General features: G+C 37.8%; 1 protein-coding gene across 1 annotated transcript in view; it reads right to left on the reverse strand.

Annotated features, from left to right (window-relative positions):
* The window catches only part of MAP3K4 (mitogen-activated protein kinase kinase kinase 4), a gene marked incomplete at its 5' end in the record, with an annotated part of 56,036 nt that overhangs the window by 6,877 nt on the left and 27,200 nt on the right, over nucleotides 1-21,959 (reverse strand). Inside the window, 10 exons of the mRNA XM_009895532.1 lie at nucleotides 2,476-2,635; nucleotides 4,137-4,253; nucleotides 6,549-6,619; nucleotides 7,319-7,510; nucleotides 8,555-8,635; nucleotides 9,776-9,876; nucleotides 14,124-14,240; nucleotides 15,201-15,297; nucleotides 17,542-17,608; nucleotides 19,974-20,052. Coding sequence (XP_009893834.1) covers nucleotides 2,476-2,635; nucleotides 4,137-4,253; nucleotides 6,549-6,619; nucleotides 7,319-7,510; nucleotides 8,555-8,635; nucleotides 9,776-9,876; nucleotides 14,124-14,240; nucleotides 15,201-15,297; nucleotides 17,542-17,608; nucleotides 19,974-20,052 — 1,082 coding nt within the window. The remainder of the gene's footprint in view (nucleotides 1-2,475; nucleotides 2,636-4,136; nucleotides 4,254-6,548; nucleotides 6,620-7,318; nucleotides 7,511-8,554; nucleotides 8,636-9,775; nucleotides 9,877-14,123; nucleotides 14,241-15,200; nucleotides 15,298-17,541; nucleotides 17,609-19,973; nucleotides 20,053-21,959) is intronic.

A 21,959-nucleotide genomic window follows, 5' to 3' on the forward strand; every position in this document is an offset into this window, starting at 1 on the left:
GGGAGGCATAAGGAAAAGTTCTTCACAATGAGGATAGGTCAGTCATTGGGACGGGGATGCAGAGAAAAGGGAATCTCCAGCTCTGGAGATACTCATAACTCAACTGAACAAAGCCCTGAGCAGTCTGATCTAATTTGACATTCGATATGATACTGAGGTCAACCAGAGATGTCCAGAGACTACCTTCAGCATTAAATATTCCATCATTCTCCATCACTGAGCAGAACAGCTTGCTTCCAAAAGGTGAAGTAATTATAACCAAGGAATCTGGGCTTAGCCACAGGGGTTAAAATCCAATACCCAGGACAGATAAAAAAAACTATCCCCAAAGACTTAATCATCTGCTACACACTAGACCACATACTTTACACATTGATGCAGACTAATCAAAACCACTGCAGCCAAGTGTAACAACCAGCCAACACTACCCTTAGTTTGCTCTCACAACCATGGGTTGAAAAAGGATTCAAGGCAGCTGTGTCTTGCCTCATCTTTTACACCCACAGAACCGGAAGCCATAATATCATCTGATGGACAACAGTGGCACTAGTGACACTATTAACCGAAAGATTCAATTTTTGAGCACAAGGTACTTGCAGACACCAACTGCAGGACATGTATAAAAAATTACTCTAAGAATTGGTTATCTGCTGCTGAAAGAAACAGATCCACGGTTATGTTCAGCAAACTGGCCACGAGAGTGTGATCTGACAGCAAGATTTCCATAGGAAAACAGTTTTAACAGTCTGAATGACATATTATCATTCTTCCCTATCTGAAAGAATACCTGACTACATAAGAGAGAAAAGCAAAACCAGAGTTTTCTTTACTGCTGTCAGCTTGAAAACTTGGGGATGCAATGTTAGCATAAAAGGAGACAGAAAGAATTCCAATGTAACATCAGGCATCCTTTATAAAAATACCCTCTGTGGTCTGTCTTTGTATTCTGCTATTAAGTTTTGGGAAGGTCTATACAGAGGGTCTATACAGTGGCCCTCTGTTATAGCTGCTGTTATTCTCAAGGAACACCCCAACATTTGGTACGAGGAACCTGTTGCAACAGAAATGCCCTCAGATAACAAAGCATTACAGTTCTGTCAAACAGCTCTCCTCACTTCACTGCATTTCCCTGATGAGAGGAAGACCTATTTGGAAACATATCCAGAAATCAGTAATGACACAGAGCAGCACAAAAGAAATCCCTGTCAGCCAGCCTTGGATTTTGATCACAACGAGCTTCCAGGAGAATGTAATCCAGCTAAGCAGAACCTGGATATGGAATGATCAAGGAAAGGGCAAGGAGGGCACTGTGAAAAACACGGAGGGAAATCCACAACTGGAGAGAAACCTTTGGTCAGGAAGGTGAACCAGAAAGGGCAAGATTGCTGGGTAATGGGAGTGAGGGAAAGTGTTTTCTAGGAAAAAAAGCCAAAACTGACCCAAGAGTGGCCTACCTGGGTGGGAGGCCTCTGGATCGTAGATAGTTCTTTTCCCCAAATGAGAAGCACGAGGCCAAAGGACCAAGAGCAACTGGGAACCTCCTACACTGCTGCGGTGATTCAAAACCCTGTGAGCAAGAGGGACATAGAAACCCAGCATCGTTGGGTTGCACTGCCTTGTCATAAAACGAGCATTCACAGGGCATATTGTGGGCACTGTTTCCCCTACCTTCGGTTAAGTTTCTGCCATAGATGAGCAAAATATGCCAGTCTAACAAAAACAAGGTAACTAGACATGGAGGATGTTCTTGGAAGGCGCAGGAAAAGAAAAATGAACGTGAAATGCGGACTGACACTGGGTACCTTAAGCAAATGCCAAACCCAGCCCCCCTTCAGTTACTGTCGTTCCAGTCTGCTCGTTTTGTAAGCAAAAGCTGAGACCCAGGCATGAGTAGATAAACGTATGGCAAAAAACCCACTAGATAAGTAATTTTACCATATCCCTTTAATTTCTTTTAACAAGGCTTTTATTACTATTTTTAATCAACCATTCCTCTGAAATCCTAAAACACTTCTGGAAAATGGGAATCACAAGGAAAAGTTCTGATGAACAACTCTAGCACTGTACACTGCTTGTCAGCTCCCAGAAAACACCACTGTTTCTCGCATAGATGAGAAGAAAAACAGCATTACATAACTCAGTATATTAGCACTAAAAATACAAGGACCAAAATCTGAGTTTGGATGAATCCCCAACAATCTTAACAACGTCTGCAGAAACTATATAAACCATGGGCAGAATTTACGAGTTTGCAATGCCAACTGTGAGTATTTTTTATGTTCTGCACTTAAAAAAGGAGCATGTAACTAGCCAATAACTTGTAAACTGAAAACTGAAAAATGCGTGGAAGGTTTTATATACATTATAGCTGTATAGATAAAGTGTGCTAAATCTGCAAAAAAGTCCCCCATCCCTCCCCCCCGCCCTCATCTACAACACTGAAACAACAACATTACCTTTTTTGGTTAACATTACCTTTAATGTCTCGATGAACAATACCATGTTCATGTAGTACATTGATAGCAATCGTGATTTGCTTTGAGTAGAGCCTAATGACATGCTCCTGAAGGCCCAGTTTTGATACCTCCTCCAGGGTGCCCTCATCACAGTACTCCATGAAGATGTACATTTCTTCCTGTTGTGGGAACCAAACCGGATTTGATTGGTTTTATTTTTTTTTTATTTTTTTTTTTTAAACACTGAATTAGGATCAAGTTTTCCTTCCATCCTTCACTGTTTGTGAAAAGAGTAATGGAAGTACCATGTAATGTTTTAATGGAAGTACCTCTTACCATGGAATATCTAATAAATCATCTCTTCAGAACTCTATTCTCTTGGGCATGCTTCAACCTAATATATTCTATTGCACAGCTATGGAAAATCTCTGTTACATGTCTATCTGCATCATTTGTATGTAACTGATACTATTTGGTGGTATAAAATATGTTACTTTGGCATCAACCAAAAAGCACTTTGGAAATCTTGTAGGTATATTACGCAGAAATACAAAATATCCTTTGCATATTTAGAAAAAAGGTAAAATGATGTTTTGGGCTTGGTGAGGGTTTTTTTTCTCTCTCCAAGTTCCTGCAATATCATGTGTTGATTTCTTGGGAAGGGCAAGTTTTTTGTTGTTGTCTGTGGCTTGAACAAGCATGCCAACTCTAACTCACTTTAATGAAAAGTTAGGTTCTTGTTCCCTTTCTCTGTCTCCAAGCCCAGCCAATTTCAGCCAGACTTTATTAATACAAAAAGATGGCAAAGACACTAAGGTCGTAGAACTACCCAAAGAAACCAATGACCCAATGGCAGACACCCAAAGGTGTGTCCCCAAGTAAAGAAATGCAGACAGAAGTCAGCCTTTGTCCCATTCTAAACCAGCAAAGGGTCAGCAAATCAACCCATATTAACGTATTAAGCAAATCAACCAAGACCACACAATGCTTTCCAGACACCAGGCATCCTGTTCCCTGCCCACCTCACTCGGTAGAGATACAGGAAGGACCTGAGACTCACAGGGGGAGGTGGGAAGGGCATGTGAGAAGCAGAGAGTAAGAAAAAGTAGGGTATCTCAGCACGCAACTGTGAAATCCAACTCCATTAAGAAAACCAGTTCTGCTGCTCAAGCAAGAAAACTTTTTCCTTCTGAAGAGATGGTAGCTGAACCCCAGAAAATCCGCTTCCTTAGGATACTTGTCTGGCATCAAGATTTAAACACCAGCACAAAATTTTTCCAGGAATCAACAAGATATTGGTACAACGTTTGCTGCTAACAGGGAATTTATTTTTAGGCTGTCTAGTCTTTGTCTACACACAGAGGTTACCCTACCGTATATGATACAGCTTGCTTTTAGAGCAGTTAAACAGTGTAACAGCATAGATTGGCTCCAGCATCGCTCGCTCTAGTCACTTATTGAGAACGTTCTCTGTTTATGTACCAGTTCCAAAAAATTTCTCCAAACTATGTTTCAGAGAGCTCAACATTCAGAGGAAAAAGGATACACTGCAATTCACAAAGATACACAGACAATTAAGCTGAACTATAATGTTCTCAAGTAAAACCTCCAATGATCCAAAGCTTCTTAACATTTTCTCTCTGTCCTCTAAAAAAGCCACAAAAATTTACGTTTTCTTACCCTGTGGAGCTCCACACCAAAATAACGAACAAGATTAGGGTGCTTGATGCCTTCAAAAATCTTCAGTTCATCAGCTGTTTCTTTGATGGTTTTGTGATCATTAGGTTGAAATCTTATCTGCAAGAAAGATTTTTCATTATTTTGCCACTATTGCAAATTACTAAGGAACAAAAAAAAAAAAAAAAAAGCCCCAGAAAACAAACAACCCACCCTAAACACCCTAAACCCAAACCAAGAAAACAGCTAAAAGAGCCTTTTTTTTTTTTTTTTTTCCTGAACAGCATCATACACAAATAGCCTCAAAATACCACCCATCCATTCCCAAACTTAAACAAAAAGAATACCAAATATTGCTGGAAAATTATGTACAAATATGATGATTTATAAAGTGTCTAACAGTAAAATGCTGTTACTTATATGTATAAATACACAGATGTGTGCACATATATATCTTTTCCGAGCTTGCCTTCTAGCTTAAACGTGGTAGATAGACACAGTACAAGAGAATCTGAAAGTAACATCAGTGAGAGCTACACTCAAGAAAGACTAGCTTCCAGGTACTTCATCAACGGAGATTCTAAGGGATTTCTTTGAGGGGTTTCTTCACTGAGAATGAGGCAGCTGCAAAGAAAAGGTGTGGCATGGAACAAACACCATCATAAAGGTTTTGATAAAAGAAACAGGTTTTCATTAGCTCTCCTACAATACGCTGTAAGGGATTTTTCATGGAGGAAAAAAAATATCAAGTCTTCTGAAAAAATGATTTAAAGCTTCTGTTCAAACAAAGATAAGCAAAATGCACAGCAAGTTATGGAAGATGCTACTTTTACCATACTGGTAGAAAGCAGAAACTTCTTTAATTGAGTACAGGATAACTGCTAAAGAAACAAATGCACATATTTTACCTTTGGTTGCTATGACGTTATGATTGTTTTGCTCTGTATAACAATTCCAGGATACAGTTTGTACTCAAACAGTGGTAAAATTAAATACAGGGAGATTACAAAAAGGTGACCAATGACATTCAAGTATTTTGCGTATTTCCTAACACTCCGAAATTGCAACACTATGTATTTGCAGTAAAGCTTGTCCACTATAATTTGTAGAGGTTTTAACAACACCGTGGTTAAGACAGTAAAGTCTGAAGAAATCGCTGGGAGAATGCAATGGTTTTAACCAGTTTAAAAATAAATAAATAAATTTTCTCCCAAGGTGATCTTGAGGAAATCCAGAAAAGCCTTTTATTTCAAAGTTGCAAACAGTTTGTGTTTAAGCCCACAGTGGTGGGGGCAAGGAATGTTTCTTGGTGAAATAATTCTGGAAGTTAAAAAATATTACAGGAAAAGGCAGCATACTGGTATTTAGCCTACTAGTGAAGTGTCGTCAAACAAGGTCCACTTAACTTATTCGAACTTCTGCTAAAGAGCACACACATGCTCTGTCAAAATGCACCTGCATCTAGAAAGCAATTTTGAATTGCAGAAACGGAGTGCCACTGATGGGGGGAAAAAAATGTTATTTCATCAGGAGAAAAAAACAAACCACCAAACCATAAAAAAAAGGTCCCGTGTTGGTATTAGTTAGTCAGTGAATGAGTATGGTACAAGAAGTTAACCACAAGTCCAGTCTTGCTTTTCCCCACCTTTGAGAGATCACATACGTATTGTGTGTGTGGAAGGACTGGCTCATAAAATATAACTGCACTAGCATCAAATGGCTGGTATGGTAACTGCTGGGAACAGCTGATGCTCGCATTTGTCTGAAGATGTGGAAATGCCGTAAGAGCAAACAATACAAATATTTAAAAAAACAAGGTGTGTAGGGACAACGGATCTCTACGGCTACATAGCTTTATTTACTTCTATCCTGAAAATGAAATTATCTGTATCCACCAGGTTAGTCAACAGTTTTGTGCCTCAGCCTGGCTTACTTAAACTACAGGAGAAGCTGAAAAACATCTTATGTGACACTTCCTATCTTTTTCTCTAAGGAATATAGAAAAAAGGAATAAAACGTGAGATGAAATACTGCAGAGTAAAATATGTTTGTGTGCAGTCCCCACTAATCAGAAAACTCTTTCCAAAATAATTTAAGATCTCTTAATGGGAGTTCACACATATTAAGCAAGCATTCATTAAGTTCACAACGTCCCTATGAGATTAGTAAAAAAAACACGATCCATTTTACATACATTTAAATTAAAAGCTGTAAACTGAAAAGAAGCAGCTTAAGCAACTTAAGGAGGAACAAGTGATATTAGCAGATGTAGCTACTCGAAGCAACAATTTGTCTTCCCATCCTTTCCCAGTCAGCTAACAATACTGTTCAGAAATTCTTAATGCCTGCTAACTTATGCACATCTGGTTTGGAAAAAACAAGGGCAGCGGTGATTCTTGTTTACAGAGTACTCACTTCCTTCATAGCCATCAGCTCCCCAGTGTCAACACTGATACAGGTATAGACCTTCCCATACTGGCCTTCACCTGGCAGAATTAAAATAAAAATAGGAAAAATTTATTAACCTACATTCAATAAGCAACATGTACATAAAGTGCAATAAAAAAACCACATCACTGAAAACTGTGCTTTCCAAGGTTATTTACCTTTATTTTCAGTTAAAATTTCAAGTAGCTTTTTAACCTGTAACACCTCATACTACACTTATAGTCCTGAATTCAAGCTGATAAAAAGTAAAACCATTACATTAACAGGCTGACCTGAAAGAAAACTTCTTTTGAACATGAGGATTTTCCCCACAAATCACAAACCAGAGAGGAAACAAAGATCATACGGGGGAACCAACAACAATATTGGTGAATTAAACAAATCCCAAAGCTTGTGCTCTTTTCCATTCGCATTTCTGGTTCTTCCAAAAGCAGAACTCATCAAACACTTTATAGGGTTGAACACATGCAGGAATCGCAGGACCATACCTAAGTAATTGTCCTAACCAAATCCTTCTGCTCCTTTGTTTCTTGTTATTTGACCAGTGAAAACTTCACTGAAGTTCTACATAGAGGAAATCCTAGCTGCAATAGTACTTTGTACTTTAACATTCTGATTTCAGTCAAGTTGGTATTACCTATGCGGCGACCCAAGATTTCAGAAGATAGTCTTAGATTTCCTTCAAAAATATTAAGCTAGGTATTTTAGCTCGATAAATGAAGGTATAATGAACGTACCAATTTTGTTTCCTCTCTGCCACTTGAAAGTCACTTTTCTCAAACCTACATGCATGACATTATCATAAGATTTCGGTGTGTCACAAACTTGGCCAATGATGTTCTTCCTCCTCATCTCTCTGTATCTCCTTTCTTCAAACAACTGAACAGACTTTTGAACAGCTTCAATTGGTGCTTGCTTGGAAGCAGTGTCTAAAAAGAGTGACGAACAATTTCCTTGATTGAGAAATATTCACTGTGTTTATATTTTGTTACCTTTTGATATCATGTGAAGTGACCTGACTTAGAAGACAACTATTTTGTGAGTCTAATTTAAGATGTAGGAAAAGAATGAAACATTTTAGCAATCACGGATGAAACTATCGCTTATGAATCACATATGAAACTAAAGTAAAATGAAAATACTGGTACTTTTCGAACCATCTCTTGATTCAAGGAAGTTAAATTAAAGCAAAATCCTTGCCTTCTAGAAATTTTCAATTTTTCCCTCATTCTTCTTTTCTCGATTAAACAAACTCAATTTCTTCACTGTTTATGTTCCAAATAAAAAATAAGCCTTCCAGATTTCAGAAAAAAAATTTGCTGTTCTTCCTGTGTTCTCTCTGAGCCACATCAATGACAGATCAGCTTTTTATATGACAAAAAACTTTCTTCTAATGTTTCATGAGGTTCTACCATGCCAGAATATACATAAGCAAGCTACATGTATGTAACTGTACAGTATAGGAGTCTCAGAAGTAATCAAGTTACTTTAAGTTTCATGAAAATAAGCAGCAGGACAGAGAGGAAGGGACCCCATAAGAACCCTGAATTCGGGAAATGGTCTAGCATCACACGCTGCTGGACACCCAAGAATAAGAAAATCCCACGCTGGGGAGAGATCTTAGGAAGTGAGGAAGTGCTTCTTACTGTCATGCAATTAATAACTGGGCACTGAATAGGGACAGCAAACTTCTGCAATTCCTATAGCAACAAATGTACTCACTTTGTAGGACAACACTTATCTTTCAGAAACTGAAAAGATGTAACTTCTACCAAGTTTAATTACTGCCACCTCAGAGAGTACACCTCGTCATTTTGTTAGCAGTTCCTTCTATCTGCAATCAGGATTTTTTTTTTCCTCACTTCCTATGTACAAAGCTGTGAAAACCTCTTCATAATCAGCATTAAGATTCAGCCTTTCAATATGGCACTAGTTTAATAGATGTTACATTATAGTGACTCCAAGACACCTACCTTTGGTCTGGTTGATTAAAGTTCTGAGCTCCCAACTCCGCCGGGACGAGCCACTTGAATCTCCTTTTGGATATGCTGGTTCTAGAGAAATAATACTGTGAGCGTAAAAGTGGCTTTATCTCATATTAAGGATTATGCCATGATATTCAGCAGAGGCTGAGATCTTGCATATCAGGACTAACGCACCCTACAAGTATATGAGGCAACCATATAGAAATGTATGCTCTTGAATTCAAAAATTACTTATCTTTGCAAAACAAATTATGAAACCCATTCTGAAATAGGATTTAATTTATACAGGAACAGAGATCTCCTTCCACAATTGAGGGAAGCACTTCAAGCCAGGGCACTCTGAATCAAATATGCAGGAAATCTGTAGGAAAACAAACTTCTAAGGTACCTCAGGAAAAGACCTGTATTCATTCCAACCTAAGCCAATTTTCCATTCATACAGGTACATAAAAAATGAATTAAGCATGAAGCAGATAATATTTTCAATATCTGCTTTAAAAAATAAACCAAAAATATCCCCCACACCTCTTAGTACAAATTTTTAAGTAATTTTTTTCTTAGAAATCCACTTCATTTTGCAGGATGACCACAGTATCAACTCTACTGCACTTGGGATTTTGTGCTTCATTTCAATTTGCACAACACACTATCGTAACAATCAATGTTTCCAGGTATTTGATGTAATAAATACCACACATACAGGTGCTGAGGAAACCTGAAGGAGGACCCCTGATCAGGACATCAAGTCACACACTCTGTCCCTTCTTCCAGGATTCAGATAACGGCAAGTATTTGTAAGATGAACACTGCAGCGGTAGTTAAAGAACTGGATAGAAAACTCTTCACCGTCCTGATAGGTCCAGTTCATACCTCATTAACAGCATTTAGAAATTTACTACTGAATGGGGTATATAATTCAGCGATTATGTTATTCATTTCATTTTGAACATTTTCACTTAGTAAGACACAAGGAAATTCCTTGAGGTACAATTCAGAAACAATATGAAAGGCGAGAGAATAGTGGATATGTCCGAAAACAGAAGAATTTACTCTGACAACATAAGCCTAAAAGTTCAAAATGTAAGATTTTTGAATGGGAAACGGTGAAAAGACATTTTGGAAAGAGCAAGAACTGGGAACATAGAGAAATATGTAAATGACAGGAATGATCTGCACATCCAGGCCACAATCTGTTACTGTGACAATCACCTTCTCGCTCTTCAGTGGGACTGGAGTGACGACTAAGGGATCTGAACTGCAACTCAGCTGCTATTGAAGCCAGTCGATCATTTTCAGGGACACTGGAACCCCTGTTAAAAAGAGTCATTGTACTAATTAACTTAGCATTGTACTAAATAACTACTAGTGACAATTTAACCACGGTTTTAAAGAGAAAGAACCTTTGAAGCCTAGGACATGAACCATGACAATAACATTAAAGAAAAACTGATACTGAGAGGTAAACTGAAAAGCCTTTCTATGCTATTTTTTCCCCCCCAATGAAGACTGTGTATATAATTTTAGTTATGCCACTCTATGAAAAACCCCTAAGCTTCAAAGGCATAAACTACTTGAAATTGTTACTTGTCCATAACAACAGAATCCATTTTACAGACTTGTACCATACTACTAAGACAGCTGCCGCAGGATGCAGCTGGTGCCAGGTTTGGATATACAATCCGAAGTGATTCAGCTGGTGATAATGTGAGCCACATTATCAGATGAAGGGTGGTAAGTGAATTCATACGTTCCTAGTGTGCCACAAATACAGCCACAGTCCATATTCATTAAGTCAAAACTAGCGAGAAGAGCCACACGCCAGCTGCCAGGAAGGACAGTGTTAAATGACAGCAGCTTGACTGCTTGGAGGCCCTAGCTCCTCCAGACAGAACAGAGTAGAATTAGATACCTCAGAATAAGACCCAGATGGATAAGCACGCTGAACAGAAAGGGAAATAATACTGAGAGAAACGAGTCTTAAATCTTCAGTCACCTTGCTCCAGCCCAAGACATCGATCAATCCACCCACGTTTTAGAGCCATAAATTCCTCATGAAAGTCTCTACAATAACTCCCTTTTGGACAAGGCTCCCTTTCCATCTTTAAAGCATGGTTGGGAAGAGCTGTGACTGATGTCTCCTTTAACATAATGCTTTACAGGTATGATCTAAACATTACTGAAAAGCAGGGAACATTGTTAAATCCTTCACTGAAAGCTAACAATTACATGACGAAAGATACCTGGTATCACAGAGTGCACACACCTACGAGAGAACTTCCCTACAGCCCTGAAGTTACTTCTGAATCGTATAAAATTGTTACCTAAAAACAGTTTAAAAAAAAAAAAAAAAGAGGAAAAAAACCAACCACAATCTTCAGAACAGAAGCCAAAACCCAAGACACCCCATTCCCATGTGAATCTTCTCAATACGATGTCTGCTTTGCACTCCCTACTACTGCCAACTAGATCTTTTGAGGAGGAACTGAAACTGAACTAGTGAAAATACTCAGTACTCTTCAAGAAGTTGAGGTTTTAATCTGCAAAAAGGCTGAGGTTATTCTCAGCACGTACAGAGCAACAATTCTAGACACACAAAGAGCTTAAAACCAAGCAAAGCTAAACCACCTCTAAAGTGAGGAGACAGCTGAACAGAGTACCTTAAGCACCACAGCTTTGAATACAGGTGTCTAAAATCCATTTCAGGACCATCTTAACCACCCAGACCTTTTATGGTTTGTGTCCAGAAAGACTGTGTTCATGTTATTAGGCAAAGAAACAGAGTAAAAGAGAAGATTTGCTAAATTTCTGCTCCACTCCTCGTTAAATATAAGATGATGAATAATAACCCCAGCTAGCTCAGAAATTAAATGTTTAGAAAGGTCCTTAATATGACCATGGTGTAAATGTATAACCATCAGAAAGCTCAACGCAAACAACCAGGTATTGCTGCTTTGGATTTTACTTTCTAGCTATGTTAAACCAGTTTGGTTTTTTTTTAAAAAAACTTCAATAGAACTATGGTGGCATTTGTGCACTACACACTGCCTAGATTTAGCAAGTTCCTACATTCAAGTTCCTATATTCAACTTTTTACAGATACTTAACACCTACAATCATGTCATAAATGTCTAAAGAGTTTCTGGAAAGCATACAAAGTTTCTGTGCTATTCCAGCAGCTGAACCACACAGTTCTTGCATACAAAACCAAAAAACACTTTCTTGATCCAACAGATTCCATTTCTCTTTTGGAGCACAAATAAATGAAATCCATAATTTCAATTTATGACTGCAATGTGTGAAAGTTTGCAACTTTCTTTTAACTGTATTAAAATCAGAAACGTGCTATAAATATATTACGGTGTAATATTTTGTCTTCCTTCGTAACCAAAACCCCTAAAAAATTCCAACAACAGCCTCCCAAACTCTGTCTCTGCTTTAATAATTTTTTTCTTCAAATTCTTCCTAGGTAATACAGGGGGTTAAACAATGCTACTTAAAAATCCAGGAAGTGCACACACACACAAACCCAAATAATCACGGGACATTTTATTAACAACCATCAGAAAAGTAAAAACTGAGATGTCTAAGAAAAATGAACATCTTTGAAAAACAGGCCTAGGCAATTAGACGAAAATCCTGCATTAACATCAACTTTCATGTTACAATCCACAGAAGTATTATGCATTTGATTGCAACTAAGAAGTAGAATTCTTATTTCTTTTTTTCCTAATGAGTATCATCTTGAACTAGAAGAAACTGTCAAAATGTCAACCTTCACAGTTTGATCAATATTTGTGTAGGACACACATGCAGAAAACATCAAAAGAACACACCACTGTATTCAAGTGTGTCAAATTATAAACCTGGCAGTTGCACTGAGTGGTATAAAATCACAACAAAGCCTACAAGTACTAAAAACTAGCCTCCTACCTCCCTCTTGAAAAATTAACTAGCTTCAAAGATATGCCTTGGCTTAAAGTGCTGTACATATTCTAGAAAAAAAATCCACTTCACATGTTGTGTAAAGGCTAATTATCAAACAAGCAAGTTCTGCATTTTCAAAATCATAAATACTAATTAACCCTCACCCTGTCAGCTTATGAAGCTGCCAGAACCTCTCAGTGAAAATTCTCTACAGTGTAACTTACTTGGTGCATAGCGCTGCAGACTACTGTCTACTCTTTTTCAACAGGGGGCTTAAAACTGAAGCACGAAGGATATACAATAAATCCATGTCATTTAAATGACAAAAATTCAGATGTATTTTCAATCAAATAAAAGGGCCCAGACTCACAAGCTGCACATCTAGAGGCTACTGTGGGGAGCAGGTCACATCTTACCATAAAAATAAACTGAAAAGTCTTGCAGGAAAGATATTATATAAGAAGTACCAATATACTTCCCTCTTAACACCTTAACGCATGCTTCTGCTGTGCATCTGGTAACAAATCTAGAAACCACGATGGTTTGCTGACTAATAACTGAAAATTGTTTATGAAAAAGTAAATAATTCATAATCAAGTCATATCTAAGTTCACTTTCATCACCATCAATCTATTGTTCCTTCACTACCCGTTCTTTCTTTTCTCTACAGCTGTGTGATACAGTCAGATCACGTGTCTCCATTTATACAAATCTCTTGTACAACTTTTGGTACTCTGCAGTAGAAATAAGAATCCAAAAAGCTATTTATAAAACCTAAGATAATATCATTGCGTGACTAGCAGGATTTTGACAGTCAGAGGTGCAGGGGGAAAAAAGATATTTAAAAAAAAAAAAAGTAAATTTAGAGAACTTGGGAGACATGTCAATGGTTTGACTGTGGTATGGGAAGAAGGAACACCAACAGTCTGAAATATAACAGTCAAATCAGAGGCCAAAAAGCAAGAAAGATACTAATATAGGTCTGCCAAAAAAGTAATTCGTGACCTCTGCAAACAGACGATACAGGAGTGGTTTCTGCTACATACCCTGATACAGGAATGGTTACTTTCATATTAAGTTTATCCTGCACAACCCTAAGAAGCCAAAGGTATACCAAGAAAGAAAAAAACCCTCCTGAAATCTGAGGTGTTTAATGCTGCGTTTGCCGCTATATAGTATTTCAAAATATTTATGGCAGACAATAACAATATGAAAACTGTTAGTTAACATTAAAAAAAAATATATATATATCCTTAGGCTTATTTGCATGTTACAGTCATCTTAGTGCAAAGTGTTAGTTATCAATACTAATTATTTAGTAAAGTTCTACTGATGAATTGACTGGCATATGTTAATTTCATGGACATTTTTACTGAGCAAATTTGTCACCTACGTCAAAACTGCACGCTTTAACTACCATACCATTCAGACATTTTAAATCTGAAAGCGGTCTCATCATCTGTTTCTAAGACATAAGATTTTGCTCAAGTCAAACATGAATGAAGGAGCCAGTGGAGGACATAATGGGAAAAAAACCACGGTGCAAATGATCTACTAGGATGCAAGTATGTGGAAACAGTTATATGGGTGATGGTAAGTAGAATGAGGCTGCTACGTCATGGAGTGGAGCTACCTGGTATCATTTGCACTGCTGACAGGTTTGGGTTGAGCTGAGTCGCTACCAACGAGAGCGGGGCGACTGTTAGCAACGCTGCAATGGTTCCGTGCATCACAAGGGACACTCCGTGTGCTGTGGCAAGAAGAAAAACTTGAGGAAACAGTTAAAAAAAAAAAAAAAAAAAAAAAAAAAAGTTGGAAAAAACATTAAAAAAAAAAAAAAAAAAAAAAGTATGGAGTTGAAAGTTTATTTTAAAAATAAAATTTTGAAGTGTGCATAATGAGGCCTGATTTTAAAAGTTTTTCAAGCACATGAAGCCTTATGTGGAATAAGTCTGGGTCTCAGAAGTTTCAGGGGCTGTCAAAATGTATTATAATCATCATCGTCCTCATGATCTTCAAAATAAAATTCTCCGTGTCTTTAGAGCAGTACTAGTTTCTGCCAACAGCTAAGCAACCTTCAAAAAGATGTCAAGTGTAGAGTTTGACACTGTGCTGATCTTCTTGAAAAATAAGGCCCTCTGTGCAAAAAATATGCATGGCAGAGTTTACTTTGAAATTTTTAAAAATCTATTTTTGCATTACTTCTCAGGTTGACTCTTTCAAATGGAAGAAAAACAATCTATTGCTTTAAGTTTCTTCATAGCAGGTTGGTAATGACGCAGAAATGCCACCATATTCCAAAATGCTAAATTTTGAAGTGTTAACTACACTAAACTACAGAAAGCTCTGTCACAGGCATGCATGCAGACATTCAAAGCAGAGAAGGAAATAAAAGTCTTGCGAATGAGCTGAATTAAGGCATGTCACATTGAAACATTGTTTTCACGAAAGGCAAAAGGGATAAGAATGACATCAAAGTGAGAAAGCATGCACCAACAAAAACTGTAAAATAAGGGGGCCAGGGGAGAGGGGATAGAAAAAGAAACAATATTGTCCTTAAAAGCACATTGATAAAATTCAGATTACTAACAGGCTAACTTTTTCTACCTGCTTTGTGCTCGACAGGAAAGAAAACGTGTTTCACTTACTGCAAGTCAGCATAGTCAAGAGAGGATAAACCAGTTTAGAGCTCTGTAGTAATACTAAATACCTGAAGCCTTCAGGCGTTGGGATGATAAGATGAGGATTTGGTGGATCACTATGGCACCGCGGTACTTTTACAGGACGGGGACTGTTTCGATGAATAGCTGCAAACACAAAAACGGTAACACATTTACTCAGACGTCAAAGAAACTCTGTTAGGGCCATTTCAAGACACAAAATCAAAACAAATTCCTATTTTACAGAGTTAAGCCTGAACTGGAACATATTTTCTTGTCCTCTGAGAAAACTAAAAATTATTTCAATTTTAAATAAATCAATTGCATGAATTTATGTTATTTATATTATTGTATCATGTAACTCACCTATAAAGTGAGAATTCTCCAGAGAATTAAAAACTAGCAATTAGAAGATGTATACTTACTTCACTACAACTACATCTTCATTATTTCAACTTCACAGATTAAAGAGGATTTGTTATCTTATTGCAAAATAAATATTAACAAACCATATAATAATTAAAAAGCAAACAGTGTTATAATGTTCCTTTTCCATCAGAATTAGTTTTCTCAGACAATAACAGAAAGCGAAATGAGCAGGGGAAAAAACCTGTATTTGACAGTTTTAGCCATACTAACGCCCCCCATGACAGTCTGCCCCACAGAAGTGGTACAAAGGGACAGGGTCACACCTAGATGAGCCATCATTGATTGTCCTCATGCCTAGCTCATTCAGTGCCCCTAAGAGTAGTCTGCAGCGTCTTTCCCTTCCCTCAACTCCTCCTTCATTATCCAGAAAAACACTGTGGCAATCACATCGCAAGATAGTGGATTGCCCATCGAAACACGAGGCTGTACTTACTCAGGTCACCGTGATTAACATAGCCTGGCAGATTCTGCCTTGTTTGCAGTACCAGAACAAGTAAAAGATGTCACGGCCAGGTGTTGTTTGTGCTGTTATAATTCACAAGGACACTAGCAGAAGACCCGGAAGGCAGAACCTAACCCACTTGGGTAGACATAGGCTGTTTCACAAAGCAAAGAGACAGGATAAAACACTGGGAGACCCCCAGCTACGTGCCTTCAGGCCACAGCATGAACACAACTGGACCCTCAGCTTTGGGAAAAGCAGTAAAGATCACAGTGGGTTTAAGTCCCTCAAGATGGTATGCAAATGGATCTAGAAATTCTTATTTTTCTCCTGATCACAAGATGGAAAGGGGTATCTGCAGCATGTGCAGCCAAGAGTTTGTGTTTATGTTTAGTTCTGTTTGTTTCAGCCTGCTGTTCAAGTCCGCACCATCCCTCTGTGTCACCCCCTTCCCTTGCCTCTGATCCAAACGCTGTCAAGCAATTTAGTTTTGTGTGATCTGCTGTGTCTGCAATAGCATTTGTAAGAGTTTCAGTGCTTTGGGATCATCATGCTAGTGATTTACCTAAAACGGGCCATCCTCTGAACAACAGTATCAGAAGTGAATGTACAGGTTTTACATCACAGCACAGAATTTGGCTAAAATTTGTTTTAGACTATACTTCTTTCCAAAGGATTGGACTGACTTTCACTGTGAAAGGTTTCTCAGCTATAAGATTTTCTCATCAAAATTGTATCAAAACTGAAACTTTCCCAAAATACTGAAAAATCTCCTCTTGTCCGAGTCAAATTACCTTCCCTTCATGTCTTCTGCCATCAACCCTGTCCAGGAAGTGGACATTAGGAGGAAGAAAAGACGACGACATGGTGTTTTGAAAGTTAAACCAGTCAATGGACTTGGGAGGAGGAAAAAAAACCAACAGTGCCAAGAAAGAGATAAATAAAAGTGAAACACAGCTGAGGAAATATCCTTTTCTCAACATAAACAATGAAATACAATGATTTCACTTTAACGCCAAAGGTATTTTTTACACTATGACAAATTTTGTAACACTGAAGAGCCATTTCCAACAGCTCTATCATCAAGGCCCCAGGTGGAACTCCTCTGTACCTCAATATTTAAGTCTGTCAGAAGTGTAAATATCTGCAGTGCCATAATGAGAGGGAGAAGGAGCTGTAACTGCCTCCTTAAAGTTACAGACGCTTCCTTACCCAACCTTTAAAAAAAAAAACCAAAAATCCCAGTCCTTTTCCAGAAGATCTGCAAGACCTCACAGGGATTCAAGGACAAAAATCAGAGAAAAGCATCTGTAAAGCTTTTAAATTTTTTGAGTAAAACCACCACGTATTTTCACTTTGTCAAGCAATAATGGTTTCACATCCACAATCACGAATAACTTAAAAATACTTTTATTGGTATTTCTAGCATTTTCAAACAACTTCACAAGCAAAATTCTGTGACGATAGCAGCAAAGCTCCAGAACAAATGCCAGTAACTTCTGCCTTACCAAGGTACAAACCTGTAACAGGACTGTGAGGTTTTCCAATAACATGGCCAATGCACTCATTCATCAGAGCTTGTAAACTCTAGAAAAGACAGACAGAAAACATTGCAACTTTTTATGTTACAGGACATTGTGACACTGGTTAAGTATGTAATCTGTCAAGTAAGCACCCCTAATATAATTCTATGAATTATATTAGACTTCTGGATCCATATTAGGGTTTTGACTTTGTTGGGGTTTTTTTTAAGCTAGAAGTCTTAGTCTTATCTTGCCTTTTGACCCTGTCAAAATTACATGACCATAAGAACTGAACAATGATACATCACAAAGAACATTTCAGAATACAAATCTAGGGGAACTTAAAAATACCCATTGTTAATAAAATTAAAAATCAAGCTTGCTGGATAAAACTGCAACCTCCTCTGCCCTCCCTCTCCCCACCCTAAGAAGAAACACCTCAAGAAAATGGGTGAGAATATGACACCCTGAATCACATGACTAAAGTCTGTAAAACAAAAAATATGAAGCATTGCATATTAAAAGAAATCCCCTTTCCTTATCTACCCATGAAATAAGCAAAACTTTCATGAAAAAAAAACGTTTAATAGTTAAACCACTGAACTGGGGCTCAAGCAATGTGAGCCTAATTACTGCGTGTACTATTCACTCTGTATGTAACCTTGGACAAGTTTTTAAATCTTCCTCTGGTTCAATTTACTTGTCAGAACACCAGGGATAAAATATGTCTTCACAATAAAGAATTAGAATTATGTTCTTAGGTACAGTTGCTATGAAGGCCACTTCTATATACCAGTCATCCAGACTACTAAAAATTTATTCCAGAAATTCAGAGACTTAGTGAAGACCAGGAACTTAACAAAAACCAAACAAACAAATAATAAAAAAAAAAGGCATAATAAGTGTTTAGTCTGTGATTGGCATATCTTATCAATGCAGACTAAGCTCGAATTTCAGCTTTAGATCTAGACTGTCCTTTTTCTATGACATCAGGTATTACTTAAATAAGAGATTAGGACTGACATAATGTATTTCTAGGTGAAATGCTATGACCTGTGTTATACAGGAGTCAGGCTAATCAAAGTGGCTTTAAGTGATGCTCTCCAAAAATGAAATCCAGTTTAAGGAAAGTGAAAGTTCAGAAATGCAGTTAAGGTTTTGGTTTCCCCCCTGTCTCTTTCACTTGTTCTAAATCTGACTTCACTCCATCTTAAATAATACTGGCTCTGAATTCCCTTCTCTGTACATGTGAAACCTCTGTCATAAAAACACTCTATTTGAAGAAGTGCTGTGATATATTAGATAGTTATCAGTCAACAGAAACAAACTCCTGGACGATTGCTTTTTAACTCTCCTTCAAGGTCACAACAAGCTTACCAATTCCATTTTTGGACAAAATTACCAGTTTATAAAGTCAAAGGTCACATTAGATTTTCTGAGCTTCTTTTCTCCTTAGAAGCTCCCCTCTAAATACTGAAGGGATCTCTAGCAAGACAATATCACTAAAATATACGTGTATTACTCTTCAAAATACCAGATGTTTTACAAACTGTGTCAAAGTGAATAAATAAAGCTGAGGGGCTACTTCCTAAAGCTAAAGTATTTATGTATTTCAAATACAAGCTTAACTGTCATTTATGCAGACAACCCGTTCTCAGTAACGGATGCATAGGACTAAAACATAACTTACTTGAGAGCTCTTGATAAAAATATATGTGAAAAAAGACTAAGCTATATAGTTTCTGTGTTACGCAAGATTAATGTGGTTGGCATTTCATAACACATCTTGAAATTAATAGAAATCAGAGGTGCTGACACTCACATTCTGCTATTTTGTGGCAACTGTGCTTTCACTTCTCTGTAGTACTGTACCAAGATCAGAAAAACAAATTCTCAGAATTTTATTTCCATAGGAAAACGGGGAAGGCAGAGCACATAAAAAAAACCAGTTTTAGTCTACTATTTTTTACATAGTAAAACCAAATGAAAGGTGCTTTAAAGTCTGTTTCAAGTTAGCACAATTTCAAGAAATGCCTTTAAATAACTGTTAATTTGTATTCACACCCATAAACTTTGGGTGCTAAGTCTCAGAAGTCTATATTCAGAAATTTATTATGATAACTACGAATTGTAATTCTGCAGAAAAGGTGCTGTCAAGTTTCCCAAGACACAAAGGGAGACAGCCTTCCAAGACAGTACCTGCAACTTGTTCGCAATCTGAAAACGTTAATGCCAGTAATCACAGGCATACTCTATTCAGAATCTTACAAACTGAAGAGGTATCAATATCATCAGTCATATACAACAGCAATTGTTTCAGAACAGCATCTGTATTCACACATGCCTGTATAAAAAAATAACCCAGACAACACATACTGATAGCTTCACATGTATTCAGAAATAAACAAGTAGAATAACTTATTCCATACCAAGAAGTCATCTTCTGGGAGAGCTGAAATAAATGCTGGCTCAATGGCTTGAAGAAAATCAAAACCTTGAGTTGCCCACCTATCTCAAAGAAAAAGGAAAGACAGAAAATGAACTGATCTTCAGCTAAAGCTATCACAAGAGTTTCCAAGAACATCCAAGAACAGTAAATGGCAGTTACTAATTTTTCCTTTGGAAAATATGAAAAAAATCTTTTTAAGAAAATTGATTAATATATAAGAGGCAATATATTTACCTTGTACTAATATTTGCCCAATTATATTTGGATGAAGTCTGATTTTAGCTAGGACACTGCGAAATAAAGTGAGCAGGCCGTGCTGTGTATCTCAAGTCTTATATGTGCTACTACAGAAACAGTATCGTCAATTCACTCATAGTATGTTGGCAACAAGCCAAACCACTATGACCCCTGCCTGAATTCTCCTTTCTGAAACAAGATCAAGAGTACTAATGATTTCATGACTATCTGACAAGCAGCAACTGGGCATCACTGGTTTCAGGGCCTAGACTGGTAAAGTAAAACAAATAAGTAACTTGGCTAGAGTGAGTTGTGCCTTCAGCCACCTGCTCTCCCCCCACTGCCTCCTTTTAGACCTGCTAGAATTGGCAGCTGCAACCTACAAAATGCAAGTACAGTCAGAGGATATCCTGAGCTGGAAGGGACCCACAAGGATCACCAGAGTCCAATTCCTGACTCCAGACAGGGCAACCTGAAAGTTGACTCACACAGAGCTTAGCATCAACCAGAACCCTGAGGTTCCTTTCTGCAGGGCTGCACTCCAACCTCTTGGCCCTCAATCTATATGTATATCCAGGATTACACCACCCCAGGTGCAAAATCTGGCATTTGTCCTTGTTAAATTTCATAAGATTGGTGATTGCCCAGCACTCATAATCTATCAAGATCTCTCTGTGAGGCCTCTCTACCCTTAAGGAAATCAACGTCTTTTCCTAAGTTAATATTGTTGGCAAACTTACTTAGTATGTACTCAACTCCTGTGTCCAGCTCATTGATAAAAACATTGAAGAGAACTGGCCCCAAAATTGAGCCCTGGGAAACACCTTAGTGACTGGCTGCCACCCAGGTGTTACCCCATTTACTCCAACTCTTTAAGCCCAACTCTTCAGCCAATTGTTCATCCACCATATTGTGCACATCTAGCTGTATGCTGGACAATTTGTCTAGAAGGATATTGTGAGAGATAGTATCTAAAGCTTTGCTGAAAGAATAATTAGAAAAACAACAACAAAAACCAACCTCATCCACTGCCTTCTCTGCATCCACTAGGTGGGTAACCTTGTTATAAAAGGATATTCAGTTAGAAAGGCATGGCTTGCCCTCCATGAACCCATGTTGACTTTGACTGATGACTACCTCATCTCTGAAGTGTTTTTCAATAACTCCCAGAATAATCTTCTCCTTAATTTTACCAGGAACTGAGGTGAGACTGACAGGCCTATAATTACCAGGGTCTTCTTTCTTGCCCTTCTTGAAAATTGGAATAATATTCACTAGCTTCCAGTCAAGGGGAACCTCTCCTGATTCCCGAGACTGTTGATAAATAACCAAGAGAGGTCTCACAGTAATATCAGCCAACTTCTTCTATACCTTGGAATGAATTTCATCAGACCCCATAGACTTGCATGCATTTAATTGCAGCATCAAATCTTGTACAAGTTGGAAGTCCTTTTTTAATTGTGGTCCTCCAACCCACAGCTCCAGGGCCCATCATTTGCGTTAAAGACAGAGGCAAAGAAGGCATTAAATGTCTATGTTTTATCTTCATCCCTATTTGTCAGGTGACCAATCTCATCAAGTAACGGAACAATGTCATCTTAAGTCTTCCTTTTGCTGCTAACATACTTTAAAAAAGCCTTTTAAATTGTTTGGGGGTTTGGGTGTTGTGGTTTTTTTGTTTGCTTCCTTTTGTTTTTTAAGATTAGCACACTGAGCTAACCAGCCTACC

This window comes from Charadrius vociferus, unplaced genomic scaffold (assembly GCF_000708025.1).
Source record: "Charadrius vociferus isolate BGI_N301 unplaced genomic scaffold, ASM70802v2 scaffold142, whole genome shotgun sequence".
NCBI classification, from domain to species: domain Eukaryota; kingdom Metazoa; phylum Chordata; class Aves; order Charadriiformes; family Charadriidae; genus Charadrius; species Charadrius vociferus.